Genomic DNA, 18736 nt, shown 5'->3' with positions numbered 1-18736 from the left:
GTACTGTGGCATGCAACTTTTAACAATTTTGAAAAAGTTTATGCATGTACGATACACATCAAATTTGGTGAAAATACATCCTAATAAAGTGCTATGTAAGTGTGAAAAACTGGAATATCTCAATGAATTGTAGACATATCTTACACATGAATTCAAAGCAACTCTTAGTCTGTTGAGTGTGGCCGCAGAAGCATTAGTGTAAATGAAATCTCCATACAAAAAATGAGGAAAAATCAGTGACTTTAATAATTTTATTTTCATGGATGTTTCCAAATGCCTAGTCACTAAATTCAAACGTTTTAAGGCGCCGTAGATCTTACCACATTGAGAATTGATGAAAACATCCTCTGCCAAATTAGATGTAAATATAACACCCAAATTATTGAGTTTATCGACATATTCGACAACTTATTGGAGGTGGTGTAGGTGTAGTTTTCCAAACAAAACGACCCTTTTCAGGCCTACCAAACCATTATCAAAGAGTTTAATTCTTCAAACATATCCAAAATGAACAGATAGCCTAACGGAATCCTACGTCAACTATGCGGTCGTGCTCAGACACAACCCTTCTGTGACTTTTTAATGACACCATTTCGATGTACAGTCGTTACAAAGAAAAAAAATAGTCACTTTTTCTTACTAAATTATTGAAAAATGTGCACGTCGGTGCATCCAAACTCAACATAATTTTTTTGTCAAAGTTTGACGTAAAACACAAACTACTTTTCGAACTTTCGGGAACATTATTTTTTATGTCAATTTTTGCAGCTCTATTTACTCCATATTTTTCCCTTTTTACTTCATACTTCATTTAGAATTGATGTTTATCTACAATATATTGATTTACAATTCGATTTCTATTTCTAGTTCGCTATCAGAGCTCAAATCTGAGTTATTTTGCAAAAGTTTCACTGCAGATGGTGGAAGAAATTGGATTTTCTTTGATCGTTGCTTTCGCGAGCTACTTTTCAGAGGATCGAATGTCATATGCAATCTTACGGAAACATTCTGATTGTTGACCTCTCTGCGAATTGAATTTTTTGTATATCCTTTCAAACCGCCTAATCAGCAGCCAGTTAAATTCGATGCGAAATGTGGATTATGACATGGTTCAAGGTGGCACTCTAGGGCCTACCTTGTTTAATTGCTATGTAAACAATTTGAAGGACCTCCGAGATGTCTTGTTCATGATGCGGATGATATAGTATTGACTAGCTAACCCGGCAAACTTCGTCCTGCCCATTTACTTGATTAATTCTCGAGTAATGCAGAAATTTGTGTTTTATTTGTATGGCAGCCCCCCTTTGAGTGGGGGAAAGACTGTCTAACCATCATAGAAACATTTATTGCACCCTAAAATTTTCACATGCCAACTTTGGTTTCGTTTGATTGATTAATTTCCGAGTAATGCAAAAAATTGTGTTTCATTTGTATGGCAGCCCCCTCTAAGAGAGGGGGAAGGAGTATCTTATCACCATAGAAACATTTATTGCATCCTAAAACCTCCACATGCCAAATTTGGTTTCATTTGCTTGATTAATTCTCGAGTAATGCAGAAATTTGTGTTTCATTTGTATGGCAGCCCCCCCTTTGAGTGGGGGAAGGACTGTCTAACCATCATAGAAACATTTATTGCACCCTAAAACTTTCACATGCCAACTTTGGTTTCGTTTGCTTGGTTAATTTCCAAGTAATGCAGAAATTTGTGTTTCATTTGTATGGCAGCCCCCCCTTAGAGAGGGGGGAGGGGTCTCAAAATATCACGAAAACCTTCCCCGGCCCCAAAAACCCCTACATACCAATTTTCATGTCGATCGGTTCAGTAGTTTCCGAGTCTATAAGAATCAGACAGACAGACAGACATCACTCCATTTTTATATATATATAGATAGATTTATGTTGGCGAACCCTGTGAATTTCAAAGTGAGATTAACGAAGATCTTTGCAGTTTAAGAGAGCGGATGAATCAACACAAGCTCACTGTGAATATCTACAGAACAAAATACATGCTGTTTAATATTCCAAAAGGGGTGATTTGAATGTTTTATACGAAGGTAATTTTATTGATCGAGTGGATATTTTCATGTACTTGGGAGTATGGCTTGATAGTGCACTAAAGTGGTCTGAGCATATCCGGAGACTAAGTGCTAAATTGGTACAGGTAGCTGGCGTGTTCAGAAGAATCTGCGGTTTGTTTCCAACCGGCATAAAACGAAACCTCCACCTTTCACTGTTCCATAGTCATTTAGTCTATGGAATAGCAGTCTGTGCTTCAGCCAATAAAACAACAATGAAATCTCTTCAAGTCATTCAGAACAAGACCATTAAAAAATGCTTTGGATGTTCCTGGAGCGCATCAACGGAGTTCATCCATTCTAAACACCAACTGTTGTTGGTAGAAAATGCTAACAAAGTCAACGCGTGTACCCATATACACCAGATATTACAAGAAGCGGTTCACACAAATACTCATCTGAACAGGGCTTTCGAACAGCACCATCACCACACCAGAAGCAGGACAAACCACCAGCACCAGCAGAAGCAATACAAAAAGATTTGGTCAGAATTCAGTGTTGAAAAAATCAATTATGTTTTATAACAACCTTAGTGACAATATGAAGTCTCGTAATATATGTTCCTTCAAAAAACACTTCAAAACAAGTCTGCAGTTTCCAAATATTTGAAATTTTTCTGTTTTTGTTAGTTTTGATCACAATTGTAATATTAAATAAATATATTTACATCCGTTATGCTTTATGCGTTGAGCCACCATAGGAACATTTATTGACCACTACGGTACGTTTGCACCCGCATGCATTTCCGCAGACTGGAATGAGTTTCCCCAACACAGATTTCAAAACAAACGAGCCTGGGGTAATCGGCATTGTAAAATAGATACAAGTTGTGGGTACTTCTGTACTCGCATACATTTCTGCAGACCGGAATGAGTTTCTCCAAAACAAACAAATTTCAAAATCAATGAGCCTGGAGTAATCTGCATTGCAAAATAAATACATGTTGCGAGCAGTGTTGCCACACGTACAGATTTATCTGGAATGGTATAAATTTTTTCGTTATTTTAGGTACAGATTCTGTACGGTACAGAGTACAGATTTTCGTCAAAAAGTACAGATTGGTACAATTTTTCCCACGCGTGAAATTTCTTACGTTTGAACAAAGCAACATTGAGGTATATGATAAATTTTACACCGCAGTATCACTTGGTGCTGCTGATCATAAAAACATTTACAATGCAATGATTGATCAGTTTCATAAGGACGAAATTCCTTACAAGGGTTATCTGAAAGGATTCGCGTCGGACGGTGCAACGTATGTTTTGCCCCAGATCAACAGATTGGATCGTTTGTTCCAGGCTGAAAAACCTGAATCCACGATGCTACATGAAGAGCTGAAAGATTTTTATTTGATTATTCTCACTAATATCTGCGAGGAATCTTACGTTGTTTCTATGTCCAATGCTATTAAATATGAAGATAATTTGAAAAGCGACATGAATTTTAGGTTGGAATAGCAGCAGAAAAAAATATCAGAATAATGGACAGCGAAAGGCAGATCTTTTCAAAGGATATTTTTTGCAGTTTTTTCGTGGAACTGATCAAACAAATGAGAAAAAGATACGCTTTTGATGATTCGAGACTCAAGTCTGCGACAATGTTAAATCCCAGAAACTTTTCCAATTTGACCAGCATTACCGTTGTGTTAGAAGCGTTTCCATGATCCTATAATAGTAATGTACAAGATATGGAGAATTAATTCCGTACCCTAATGATAAAATTAATCCGTAAGGAAATCACGATTTCAGAAAACGAGTATGTGCAGTGCGGAGTAAAAATAAGCTTCGAAATCGGCTCAGCAACGATACGATGAAAGCTATTTTGAGATCAAAAGATTTGATCAATAATCGTGGCGGCAGCTTGAAAATTTTAATAAATGATAGTATGCAATCTAGATTCAGAAAAAAAAACTATATATAAGCATCAAACACACATAAATGAGTATTTTTACCATGCTAATATTTTTTTTTTCACTACAACGAATAAAATTTTGCCTTTGTCACATACACGGCCCAGACTGAAAAAGATATAGATTCAAGTTTATGTTCTGCTTTTTTCTTTTAGAAAACACTTTATAATTTCATTTTTCAATGAGTTATATTATTATCACGCATTTATACAACAAACACCATTAGCTGTGTGGATAGCGTGGTGGAGTAAAATAGCCTTGCATTCCAGCCGGCCTTAGTTCGATCCCCGTTGACGTCGTTTGGACCTTTTTTTTGGGTACAATCCTCAGCTGACGTTCAGCCTGAGAGAAAGAGATGTCTGCTTCCATACATACAAACATTTCAAAGCTTTTGAAAAAGATGCTTTTATTTGTTCAGCTTCAGCTTCAGAGCTTCAGCACACGAAAAAGCCTTTTTTTTTGCCGAAGATAAAATGTGTTCTGCCAACGTTAGTTTGGGTGTAGGCTTGTATTCGGAAAATTTTCATCGAGTCAATTATACTTCTGATAGTCATGAAAATGGCCGTCAAATACTTAAGACATCCGTTGGATGTGCGCCGATTTACGATATTCACCGATCATAATCCTTCATCGCATGCCATGACCTCGAATTCTGCTTGTCGTTTACCCCACGAAGAGAGAGCGCTGCAGTACATGTCTCAATTTACCACGGATATCAAACGCCGATTGATTATAGAACCATTACACCGGACCGATGCAGAGCTACAGAGTTTACTCACATCAACTAGTTCTTCGTTAAATTTGAAACAAGTTACCTTGCAGTCGTTTACCAAACCCCTATACTGTGATGTCTCTGTAAATGGCTCCGCACATCCATTTGTTCTAGAGCCACATCGCCTGATTATGAAGCACTTCCATGACATTGCCGATCCAGGCATACGAGCAACTCGAAAAAAAAGTTTCTATCAAGTAGATTCAAAGTTTCTATCAAGTAGATTCGTATGGCCAAAAATTAACAAAGATGTCGCCGAGTTCGTGATTCATTGTGTGACATGATAGAAATCAAAAGTTGTACGTCACATAACTGAATTCATCACAACGGATCAAGTCCGCCAATTCGAGTCAGAATTATCCAGCGAATTGACGTATATACTTGGAACAAATCATATTCGAACAACCGCGTACCACAAGTGAAAAGCAAATAGGATGGTCGAACGCTTCTATCATGCATGGAAGGAAGCAGTCATGGGTGTAGACGCAAAGAAATGGTTCTTCCGACTTCCTGTGATTCTACTGGGTTTAAGAACCACATTCAAAGAGAACTAACTGCTCTCCAGCTGAACTTGTGTACGAATTTTTTAAAGTACCTACTGTGAATGTGACTCGTTCAGAAATTTCGTCCGACCTTCGTCGTGTTATGGATCAGATTGCACCGGTAGAAACCAAACCGCACACGGAAGGTCAATTTTTCGTGAGTAAGAATTTGAAGGACTGTTTTCGTTCGTTACGTCGGTGTTAAAAAACAGACAAGTACATGGACGTTATGATCAACCAGAAGCAGCAAAACATATCTATTGACCGGATCAAGCCAGCATACACTACAATCGACATCCCTTCCGATAGCTCCGGAACTAGCAAGACTATATTTATTCCAACGGGCCACCGAGTTAGGCTCTCGGTGTAACTGGGGAGCGCCTGTGGAGATTGGCACACCCCTAGTTGCCTCTCACACCAACGGAGAGAGTACTGACAGGAGTCAGAACTCAGAAGAGTAAAGTATCGCGATCGTGTCGTCACGCGTCGAGTTGTTTATCTACATAAGAGTGGCAGCGAAAATGGTCATGTCAAATTTCAAAAACCGAATTTTGTTTATTGGCCCAAAAAAATGACCTGTACTAAATTCCAGCTCAATCGGACATGGCTTAGAGGTGCCTCAAAGCGTTCAAAGTTTTGATTTTTTTATCCTCAAAAATAAAGGAAAAATATCGAAATTTTTTTTCGATGCCAAATGACTTAAAAAAGTAGAAATCTGGTGATCTGGTGTCATCTCGAAAAAAAAAATTTGACCGAAAATCGACCTTTTGGGACTTAGCCTGAGAGGCAATGAAGGTATGGAAAAAAATTGTCGAGTTTGAAGAACAAGTTTCTAGTTTCTAATGCTATCACAAGGCATTTTTCAAATGTTTATGCTTTCAACGATTTTCCTCAAAGAGAAATTATTATCATGGTTTGTCCACCCCTGATAATGGTCTGTCCAAAAAATGATCATGGTTTGTTTGTTTTTAGAAACCACCATTCTTGAATGAAAAAAAAATCGAAATTTTAAAGTTCTGAATAAGTGCCAAATAATCATCTAGTGATTGATAAAAAGTTAGCTCAAGTGAGGGGCGCCTTGACAACAATAGAATGTGGTTTTTATGATCCTTTAAAACATGTGAATCCGCGAAAATATAATATAAAACTACTGTAAATCATGAAGAAGACAATATTATTTATATGTTTTGAAATGTTCGAATACCTTATTTGACATAGGTGCGCTGAACTAGAGCATTCAAAACAGTGAACAAACCATGATCATGTTTGCGACTGGACATACCAAAATCATTTACCTTACATTTTGTTTATTGGCAAGTCAGCCTACTCAAAGCGCTCAAAGTTTTGTTTTTTTTATTTTTCCGATAATCAAAACTTTGAGAGCTTTGAGGCACCCCTAAATCATGTCTGATTGAGCTGAAACTTTGCACAGGTCATTTTTTTGGCCAATCAATAAATTGTACATGGTCGGTTTTTGAAATTCGATGATCCATACATCCATTGCCACCCTAATCTACATAAATATAATACGGAAAGTTAAATTTGCCATTTTTATTCGGTTTCCGTATTCGTCCAAATCTGTCTACCACATATGATTAGATGCTTTTTTGTTCACGTTATAACATATGTCATGATACATTCAGGAATCTAGAATGTCTGGTTGAACAACATATTTCAACGACTTCTCGCTCTTCATAATGTAATCAAGTTAATAAAGCCTCGAAAGATCACTGACCCTAGAGAGTTGGATTTAGCCTCAATTCCTTCCAGCTCATTAATTAGCAAATGCACATATATTTACACAAACACAGGGTTGTTAATATCGAACGGATAATGCATGTTGAACGCATCCAAATCTACACATTGCGATATTCGCTACATATAACCATGAGGGGCCGATAAGAGACCCCCTGTTTTAGAATCCCCATTACTTACTGACCGGATCGAGTATTTGCCATTGGATTGCTCCGAATGCAGCCATACCTCACTCGGTTCTCGATTGCTAAATGGGTGCTATGTTTTCCTCTAATCCAAAGCCATGATTCACTCAAAAGCCTTTCGTTTGGTGAAAGATTGACGACGACTGACTGATGATTTCCTTGCACTTCCATACACGAACATACGTCCGGACAGCTCTGGATTTGAAAGGATGCTAATGTGTGTTTGTGGCAATCGTTCAACTTCTGTCCGGCTCTATTAGCATTGCCATAAATCACTTTAAAACCCCACATTTCGGTGTGATGCTGTACTACGGCTCCAGGATGGCCGCACCCGACCGTCCCATACCTCAACCGTCGGCGGTAAGGGAAGTTGGAAACGTGTTTCACTTCCGTTAAGCCTTTTCGTACTCACCTGGACGACTGCATTCGTCCAAATCAGAATGGAAAGGTGAGGATCGTCCTGCTGGGAGGTTCGTGGGACTAAATCATTCATCTGTTCATCAAACATCACAGAAAAACTTCACCTTCAGGCACACAATGTTGAAAAGGATTCCGAGCATACAAGCACTTCTTCCATTCCTCTATCTCGTGCATTGAATCGGACCACTGACCGTCTCCTCAAAATAGGAAGCTGGATACGCGTATATCAGATCCGGTCATATCTACGGAATCATCATTCCATGTCTCATTCCTACACAAATCTCAACCGCAGCATGACGGACGATGTCAGTCAGGATGATGCGCGTGAGTGTGTGACTTCATAATCACACCGGTTAGAGTTTGACAACTTCGGTGCACCTTTTCTCACCTTCAACCGGGGACACTGTCCCATTATTATGGTTGAGATTTTCATCTGATTTTATATGACGAGTATTAATTAGTTGATCGTTTACAAGGTTAGCATTTAGTTGAACAACAGTAAAGCAAAATCTTTTCTTCTTCCCAACCGTGAATATATCAATTGTCATCACATCGCTTACCTCTGATTGACCGAGTTGAGAGGTGAAGAACCCGACGATAATGTCAGCAAGTCCTTGCACGAGTAGCTCTCACAGTCGCAGTGTTTAGTGGTAACGTTGATACTCGACGAATTCGCCAAACAGGTGATTAATTCCAGCTGTGGCGGCTGTCACAACCCAATCCCGGCCAACAGCGCCAGACACCAATCAGTTTTTTTTGGATGGTTGGATGGTTGGAACGTTTCCCGTAAGCGTGGCGTCAGAATCGTGACGATCGTTGAATAGTCCACCGCCCGAACGATTACCAGATACGATGGGGAACACATGAAACAAACAAGAGAAGAAGCAGAAAACAAAATCGTCAGCAATCAATTATGTATTCCTCGTTGTACGTTGGCCATTATTTGTGTCCATTTGGACCTGCTGCAGCATAGGTTTTTTTTTAACCGTCACAACATATTGGCCGCGCGCGCTCCTGATTAAAAGATGGCTAGGTCCGATAATAGACCAGACAATTTATTTTACATTTCAATTTCTCATCACCATCTGGCTGCGGGGGGAAAACCAACCAACCACAACGTGGTCCCAAAACGGCGTGCATGACAGGAAGCTGATTGAAACATTTTCTCCCCAACAATCAGCGCCCTCGAGGGTTCTGGTCCCGTCAGCATCGAAAGTGGTCAGAAGGCAAGCTGCATCTCACTGTCCCTTCATTGGACGACGGTTGTTATAAATAATGATGATAGTAAATAATCTGTCTGTACAAGGGATAATTGTTCTAGTGGAGGTCATTTTTCTGTTTTCGATTTGCGGGATGTCAGCAGACGTTTTTCCCCCTCGGCTTTGTCACGCCGAAACGGGCGAAACAAATTAATGCTACATTGTATACAACACAACCTAGCACAGTGTTTGAAAGGGTTGAACACTTCCAGAGGATTGTCATGTGGAGACGTACCATCCGCACAGGAGCTGTTCTATCGAATCGCGCCACAAAAGTGAACAGATGTGGAGCAGCTCACAGTTAAAACAAGTCTCCTTTCGACTGAGCAAAAAGATAAAATTATGTTTTTCTTGTATCAAGGTGTAATGTATATTTTTAAGACTCCTATACTCGCGCTTACGGTCTGACAGACCGAGAATCAATGAGTTTACTGAATTAAATGACTGTAAAAACTGATTGAAGCGTTGAAGAGATCCTAGAACACAGACCATAACCTCAAAATAGTTGATAAGAACAGAGAAAAAAAAAGGAAACAAAATAAAATGGAAAATTAGTGAATAAAACACGTTATGTTTTTCTTATATTGAGTATAAGAGACGAATGAACTCTCAGAGTTTAAAGTCTCTTTAATTCAATACCTTCCTTCCTTATATTGAGGTATAACAACAGTTTGAAAAACATAAAAGGAAGGGGCAACCGCTGCACTGCCGTAATCTCGTGAAGGGGCGTAAGCGCCAGAATTGGCATTTGAATTTTTTATTATAAATCGATATAGAATACCAGATACTTCCAAAAAACTGCGAAGTTTTACAGAAATGTGAAAAAATGACCTCGTAAAAGCTTGAAAACGGAATGGCGTAAGTGTCATTTCCCCTATGAAGTAACGTAAGGTTCATTTTTTTTTCCAAAATATATTTTTTATTAAGGCACATGTGGCGTTAGCCTGACGGGGCCGGGAGTCCAATATTTTGACAATTTTTGTCTTACAACTATGTTAGTAATATGTAACCGATTACTCGTGGTTGGCTCGAGGTTAGTATTACAAGTGTTCTCATAATTGGTATGTTGCAGTCTTCGATGCTCTATACGTGTGCCCGACACGGGCTACTTCCTATTGGGATGCAGCTGACCATTAATCAGCAACGCTCCCTAGTCTGTACCCCATATCTAGCGTGGTGCGTCTTTCTCGACTCGAGGAATCCAGAATAGAATGGTCACTAGCCGGCGCAATCATCAGTTCGTGTAGAGTTGTCATGAGCGGTACAACCTTTGGCTCTTGTTGAATGATCAGTGGACTGCACAACCTTCGGCCCGTGCATCTGTAAAGAGTGTGTGTATGTATTGCCGCGACTATGTAAAAGTTTATCGATCGGATAGGAGGGATATGAATCGGGGACACAACGAAGGAAACATCATTAAACGTTGACATCGGCGTTTCTGAGGAACAGGTATAGATGAAGCAGAAGATCAGGATCCCGGCTACCTAAGATATCCCGGACGGGGATATCCGATTTTCTGCCTTGTGCTCTCAGTGCTCTAGAGAGCTGAGAGCGAGCAGCATGGAACCGGATACACGACCAGACAACATGCTCGATGTCGTGGTAGCCATCGCCACAATCACAAAGATTGTTTGCTGCGAGCCCAATGCGATAGAGATGCGCGTTTAGGTTGTAGTGATTGGACATAAGCCGAGATATCACGCGAATGAAATCACGACCTACATTCAATCTCTTTAACCATGCACTCGTCGAGACCTTAGGGATAATCGTGTGTAACCAACGACCGAACTCATCTTCACTCCACATGCGCTGCCAACTAACGAGTGTGTCCTGACGAGGAATGTGAAAAAATTCTTTATAGGCAATTTGCCTTTCAAAAAGTGTGCCTTCTGAAGCGCCCACCTTAGCTAGCGAGTCCGCTTTCTCATTCCCCGGAATCGAGCAATGAGAGGGAACCCATGCTAAGGTAATCTTGAATAATTTTTCGACCAAAACACTCAATAGATGTCTTATTCTTGTTAGGAAATAAGATGAGCGTTTATCAACCTTCATTGAGCGGATTGCCTCTATTGAGCTGAGACTGTCTGAAAAAATAAAATAATGGTCGATGGGCAGTGTTTCAATGATCCCTAGAGCATAGTATATCGCACCCATTTCTGCGACATACACGGAACAAGGATCTTTGAGTTTGAAAGAGGCACTGGAATTTTCATTGAAGATGCCGAAGCCAGTGGACCCGTTTATGTATGAACCGTCAGTAAAGAACATTTTATCAGATCCAACTTTCCCATATTTTTCCGAAAATATCGACGGAATAACATTGGAGCGTAGGTGATCTGGTATTCCATGGATTTTTTGTCGCATGGACAGATCAAAAATGACAGAGGAATTGCAAAAGTATGGGAAGCAAACTTGGTTGGAGATGCCTGGTGAAGGGTGCACGTCGTGGGTAAGGTACTCATGGTATAAAGACATAAAACTTGACTGAGGAGTCAGTTGGAATAGATTTTCGAAGTTATCAATCACCAATGGATTCATGATCTTGCAACGGATGAGAAATCTGTAGGATAATTCTGTGAACCGAAGAGTAAGCGGGGGTACTCCTGCCAAAACTTCGAGACTCATCGTATGTGTCGAATGCAAACACCCCATGGCTATACGCAAGCAACGATATTGTATCCTCTCCAGCTTGAGAATATGAATCCTGGCAGCTGATCGGAAGCAAAAACTGCCATATTCTAACACTGACAATATCGTTGTTTTGTACAACTGAATGAGGTCTCCTGGATGGGCGCCCCACCATGTTCCGGTTATTGTTTGGAGAAAATTGATTCTTTGCTGGCATTTCTGTTTCAAATACGCAATGTGTCTCCCCCAGGTACATTTAGAATCAAAATATACACCCAGGTATTTGAAAAACATAGAGTGTTGGATCGTTTTGGCGGATAGGTGAAGCTGGAATTGGGCGGGTTCGTGCTTCCTAGAAAAAACGACCATTTCAGTTTTCTCCGTAGAGAATTCGATACCCAGCTTGAGGGCCCACGTGAACAGATTGTTCAGGGTATCTTGCAACGACTTTTGCAGAGCGACGGGATTAGTACCCATGATGGAAATAACTCCATCGTCTGCAAGTTGTCTCAGCGTGCAGTCTCTAGTTAGACAATCATCCATATCATTGACGTAAAAACTGTACAAGAGGGGGTTTAGGCAGGAGCCTTGCGGTAGGCCCATAAAACTGTATCGAGAAGATTTCAAGCTGCCATGATTGAAAAACATGTGCTTTTCTGACAGTAAATTGTACAGGAAATTATTCAGAATTGGTGAAAGTCCACGATTATGAAGCTTCTCTGAGAGAATTTCCATGGAAACTGAATCAAATGCCCCTTTGATATCGAGAAAAACGGAAGTCATTTGTTCTTTGCGAGCAAATGCGATTTGGATTTCAGAAGATAGCAGCGCGAGACAATCATTCGTCCCTTTACCTCGGCGGAAGCCAAACTGCGTATTTGACAGCAAATTGTTCGCTTCAACCCACTTGTCCAAACGAAGTAGAATCATTTTCTCTAACAATTTGCGAATACAGGATAACATTGCAATCGGCCTATACGAGTTGTGATCGCAAGCCGGCTTGTTGGGTTTCCGTATGGCTATCACTCTCACTTGTCTCCAGTCATGCGGGACAATATTCAGCTCCAGAAACTTGTTGAACAAGTTCAGCAAACGCTGTTTTGCCAAGTCGGGAAGATTCTTCAACAAGTTAAATTTAATCTTGCCCGACCCCGGAGCTGAATTGTTACATGAGAGGAGGGCAATTGAGAATTCCACCATCGAAAAATTCTCATAATCGCATTGGAGCGGAATATCGCGTACGACGCTTTGTGCAGGAACAGAATCGGGACAAACCTTCCTTGCAAATTTGAAAATCCAACGGTCAGAGTATTCCTCACTTTCATTGGTATGGTTCCAGCCACGCATTCTCCTAGCCGTATTCCAAAGAGTACTCATAGCGGTCTCCCTTGACAAACCATTGACGAATTTCCGCCAATATCCACGCTTTTTTGCTTTAATCAGACCTTTTAGTTTGGCTTCTAGAGCTTGGTACTTTCGAAACCATTCCACTGATCCAGTTTTCCTGAATTTTTTGAAAGCGGATGATTTTTCAAGGTAGACCTTTGAACACTCCTTGTCCCACCAAAGTGATGGAGGACGACGTCGGAAAGTGGTAGCCGGTAGGTTCATTGTTGATGTAATTTGATTTTTGATCTGATCTGATGGCATAGATGATTATTTCTTGTAAGAAACCACTTTTCCGAAAAGCTCGTCATGCTAATTAATCAAAAACAGTCCATCCGGCAAGCAAGGACAAAGCAAGGACAAATGATGAACGAAACCTTTGTCCTTGCTTTGTCCTTGCTTTTCAATTTATCGCTAAAATTGGCAATATTTCCTTCTGTCTGAAAAAAATCATTCCTACTACCCATATTCAAATCTGGTAACCGTTCTGACATAAATAACTATCGTGGCATCGCCATATTATCTTGTATTCCCAAATTATTTGAATCTATTGTCAATACTAAAATATTCAATCAGTTAAAACATTATATTTCACCGAATCAACATGGTTTTTATAAAGGAAGATCCACTGCCACAAATCTGTATCCTATTCTCTTGCGGTAATGGATAGAGGCAACGTTGTCGAGACTCTTTATACAGACTTCAGCAAGGCTTTCGACAGAATAGATATTCCAATGCTTATTTTCAAGCTCCAACGTATGGGAGTAACTGGAACTTTATTGAAGTGGGTAGAATCTTACCTCACCAATAGAACACAGTTTGTTCGCTTTAGAGGAAAAATCTCCAATCCAGTGAATGTCACATCCGGAGTTCCACAAGGTTCTCACTTAGGCCCTTTACTTTTCATCCTATTCGTAAATGATGTGTCACTAGTATTAACTAACCTCAACATTCTAATATATGCTGATGATATGAAATTGTACATGGAAGTAACCAAATGTAGTGACCTAGTGATTTTCCAACAAGAAGTAGATGTTTTCTTCGAATGGTGCGTGAAAAGTTTTGTAATGTAATATTATATCGTATACTCAAAAACATGAAACTTATGACTTCATATGTTCTCTAGGATTTGAAACTGTAGAGAGATGCGTCAAAATTAGAGATTTAGGTATAATTCTTGATTCGAAACTCACTTTTGGCGAACATTACAATACAACGATCAATAAAGCAAATAGTATGCTCGGTTTCATAAAAAGATTTAGTTACAATTTCAGTGATCCATACACAATAAAAACATTGTATATAAGTTTTGTAAGATCTATTTTAGAATATTGCAGTGTTGTATGGGCACCCTATCAAGAACTGTACTCCAATCGAATAGAATCAGTACAAAAACAATTTTTATTATTTGCCCTGAGAAAGCTAGGCTGGACAACATCTCCCCTTCCCCCATATGAAGCTCGTTGTATGTTAATAAATGTTAAAACACTTGAGAAACGCAGAGAAAATGCCACAATTTCATGTTTAATTGACTCAGTTTCACACAGGATTAGCTCTGAAAACTTACTTGAAAATCTAAATTTTTATGCACCAACACGAGCCTTGCGAGCACGGAATTTGTTCAAACCAGCTTCATTTCGAACTTTATATGCTATGAATGTTTGCTGCGTTGCAGTTCGTAATTTATTATTAATACTAAAGACATGATACCTCTTATAATTGATTTTCATAAATATAGCTATAAATTATTCATTAAGTATATTGTAATTGTAATGTAATATATGTAATTTGTTGTCTACTATAGTTTGACGAAATAAAGAAATAATAACATTTATGTCAAATTTATGTCTAATCAAATATTTAAATTCATAAAATCAAACTCAGCTTAAAAAATAATTTATCCTTGATTGAATTGTATTGTTGTTCTCACATATTGCACATAAAGATTGTAACTAAATAGTTAAAACTCATCATTACAAAGATTTGCTCAAAAGCTCAAAGTCTTTAGGCACGACGATGTTTACTTTCCTCGCCTGCTCAATTCCTCTTTCGGATTAATCGAAGCTGAGTGTTGATTGAAGTGTAAATGTCGGATTTGTTGAACTGTTGCTCTCTTCTAAATTCTCCATCGCAACGCATCTCACAACAAAACTCAAAACATCTTCGCGTAAACTGTATCTGTTTTACATCGGATAATCTCGGACGGCGTTATCTTATTGACCACGGAGAAAATCGCGAATGAGATTCGCTGTTTCCACAACAAACCGACGTTGGTAGCATAGTTTAAATAAAACTGTTTTTGTTCGAAAATCAAGCCGTTGGCAATGTTTTAGCGTCAATTGCACACGTTTTGTACAGATCTGATTTTTGTAGTATACGTGTATGCTGATTATACATGCAATTTCAAGAAAAGCCTCGTACTGAAAATTCTTCCCTCTGGCGCTTACTCCAAAATGTGAAATTACGGTAGTGCAGAACCCATTTTCACTTTTTTTATAGATGATGATGATGGCCCACCTCATCCCCCAACAAAGGTTTGAGCAGGACGATTTATCTTATAGATAATAATTAAGTTTAAAAATATCAAGAGACCAGTATTATAAAAAACAAAGCGAACTGGATCTGTTGCAGGCATAAATATCTATTAATAGAACAGTAAAAAAAAATTGGTGGCTGCTTTCTATAAATAACTCAACAATGATCAATATCAACTGTCTCCGCTGTCCGGTCTGCTGAACAATGGATGAACAGAAAGAATACCCTTACGCCTAAATGGCTACTACTGTGTAATTTACCATAATGTAATGGAACAGAAAACTTAACGCCTAAATGGCTACTACTAACTACTGTGTAATTCACAATTCATAGAAACATAAACATATGTACATGTACACGATTAAACCCGGCTCTGTTACAGCTAAATGCTAATTAGCCTAATAAATAAATGGGATAAAAAAAAGAACAGTAAAAATAGGCACAAACTGCGAAAAAACAAACAATGTTCCTATCCATATTGACATTGACATAGTCATAGTCTCAACTTCAAACCCAATGCATGGCATGTCAGGAAAATTTCCAACCCGGGAAGATCCTTGACTGATTGGGAATTGAACCCAATATCTAAAAGTTTCTACTTAGAACATAAAAGAGATCTACTACAATCAGAAATAATCGATATAACCATCTGATGAAAGATAGCTTACGACAATTCCGAATGAGCTATCCCAATTCCAGTTTCCACTCCAGACCCTATATAAAAATTTCATCGTGTATCAGTTTTCTGCCAGTGTTCATTATTAACATTTGTCCAGACCCACCAAGCGCGCGCGAGGCTCAAACTTTCGTAGACAACGCTCATGTTTTTTTAATAATCTACAAGTTTAACAAATTTAACAATGAAAAAAACATCATCATCATCAGTACGAACATGGCAGTTTGAGATACCTGTAAATAAATTTTCTAATTTCAATTGATATTAAACATAAATAAATCATTTGACAAAAAAAATTACGAAAACCTATTACAAAACAGATTGTACGTGGGAAATACACACTCTCTTAAACTCTGCCATTGTTGCCACACGTTTTATTTCTCTGGGCATTTTTTTTTTTTTTTTAATTCGTTTATTTTTACAGGCTCTGTTACTTAAGTTTAAAGGAGCCGAATTCTTAAATATATTTTTAAAACTATATATATATAGAAACAATTTTCTTACATCTATGGTTAGTAAGGTGGAAAACCGATTACTCGCGGTGTACTCGAGTTTAGAAGGGTGACATATTTTTAGGAGAAGGATGGGATATAAGGAAATTGTAACAATGTTGATGAGCACTCAATTCTTAAATCTATTCGTATATCTATAGTTTATTTACATTTCAACTTATTCTACTATTTATAGCAAGGGGACGAATTACCCGCAAAGGAAGGAAAAAAGGGTATTAGGATGTAGGGACAATCACACACGAAGATCTATAGCTTTAAGGAAAACATATATATGGGACATGTAATCAAGGTCTAACCGAGCCAACACATCTCTCACCGGCACATTGGGCTGTCTTCCTCGGGCCCGAAGGGAGTTTTCTAAATTCGATCTGGCGACCAGATACACCTCGCACGACCAAACAACGTGCTCGATGTCGTGATAACCTTGGCCACAAACGCAGAGATTGCTGCTGGCAAGATTGAAACGGAAGAGTAGTGCATCTAACGAACAGTGATTGGACATGAGTCGGGAGAAGGTGCGGATAAAGTCCCGACTCAAGTCTAGACTTTTGAACCACGGTTTGAGGCTAACCTTAGGGATAATCGAGTGAAACCACCGGCCCAATTCATCTTCGTTCCACTTACGTTGCCAGTTTGCGATGGTATTTTTGCGAACTAAAGAATAAAATTCATTGAAGGCGATTTGACGCTGATAAATATCGCCTTCAATTGCACCTACCTTTGCCAATGAGTCAGCCCTCTCATTACCCGGAATTGAGCAATGTGAAGGGACCCAGACAAAGGTAATGACATAACAGCGTCTGGATAAAGCACTCAAAATTTCTCGTATTCTCTCAAGGAAGTACGGCGAGTGCTTTTCCGGCCTCACTGAACGGATAGATTCGACAGAGCTAAGACTATCCGTTACAATGTAATAGTGTTCAACAAGTCGTGAGGCGACGCTGTCCAGCGCCCAGTATATCGCTGCCAATTCAGCAATATATACCGAGCAAGGATTCTGAAGACTGTGTGAGGTGCTAAAAAATACGTTGAACACTCCAAATCCTGTGGACTCATTCATAGAGGACCCATCAGTAAAGTATATATTATCACAATTAATACGCCCATACTTTGCATTGAAGATTGTAGGAACGAACCCCAATCTAAGATAATCTGGATTTTCATGGATTTTCTCCTTCATGAACAGATCGAAATGTACAGAGGAATTGATGTAGTCAGGAAAACAAACACGGTTGGGAATATACGAAGAAGGAACAACCTGCATAGAGGTGAATTCATGATATGAATTCATGAATCCAGAATGAAAATTTAGCTCGATCAATTGCTCAAAATTTCCGATCACCAATGGATTCATAACCTTACACCGGATGAGGAACCGAAGAGATAATAAATTGAAGCGATCTTTTAGTGGGAGTAGGCCTGCCAACACCTCGAGACTCATGGTATGCGTTGAGGGCATACATCCCAACGCAATACGGAGACAAAGATACTGAATTCGCTCGAGTTTAATGAGGTGTGTTTTGGCAGCTGATTGAAAACAGAAACTGCCATACTCCATCACTGAGAAAATAGTTGTTCGATACAACATAATAAGATCTTCGGGATGGGCTCCCCACCAGGTGCCGGTAATTGTACGGAGAAAGTTTATTCTTTGTTGACATTTTTTACTCAGATACCTAATATGGGCCCCCCAAGTACATTTGGAGTCGAACCAGACCCCAAGATACTTGAATGACATAGCATGAGTGATCGGTTTACCCAAAAGTTGAAGCTTTGGTTTTGCTGGTCTATGCTTCCTAGAAAAAACCACCAACTCTGTTTTCTCCGTGGAGAATTCGATTCCTAGCCCAATGGCCCAGGTTGAAAAATTGTTCAAAGTATCTTGTAAGGGTCCTTGCAGGTCGGATTCGTTAGATCCTACGACAGACACCACTCCATCATCTGCAAGTTGTCTTAGGCTGCAATTTTGTGTAAGGCAATTGTCGATGTCGCTTACATAGAAGTTGTACAAAAGGGGGCTTAAACATGAGCCCTGGGGGAGGCCCATGTAAGAGACCCGACTTACTGCCGAATCTCCGTGAG

General features: G+C 39.3%; 1 protein-coding gene across 4 annotated transcripts in view; it reads right to left on the bottom strand.

The window, feature by feature from the left end:
• LOC129769228 (uncharacterized) overlaps window positions 1–18736 on the bottom strand; it is a 150422-nt gene that overhangs the window by 74548 nt on the left and 57138 nt on the right. For all 4 annotated transcript variants that reach the window (XM_055771333.1, XM_055771334.1, XM_055771335.1 and 1 more), the window contains exon 3: window positions 8219–8364. In XM_055771333.1, coding sequence (XP_055627308.1) covers window positions 8219–8364 — 146 coding nt within the window. The remainder of the gene's footprint in view (window positions 1–8218; window positions 8365–18736) is intronic.

The sequence above is a fragment of the Toxorhynchites rutilus genome, chromosome 2, assembly GCF_029784135.1.
Source record: "Toxorhynchites rutilus septentrionalis strain SRP chromosome 2, ASM2978413v1, whole genome shotgun sequence".
Taxonomy (NCBI): domain Eukaryota; kingdom Metazoa; phylum Arthropoda; class Insecta; order Diptera; family Culicidae; genus Toxorhynchites; species Toxorhynchites rutilus.
This window is presented reverse-complemented; position numbering and strand designations above follow the sequence as displayed.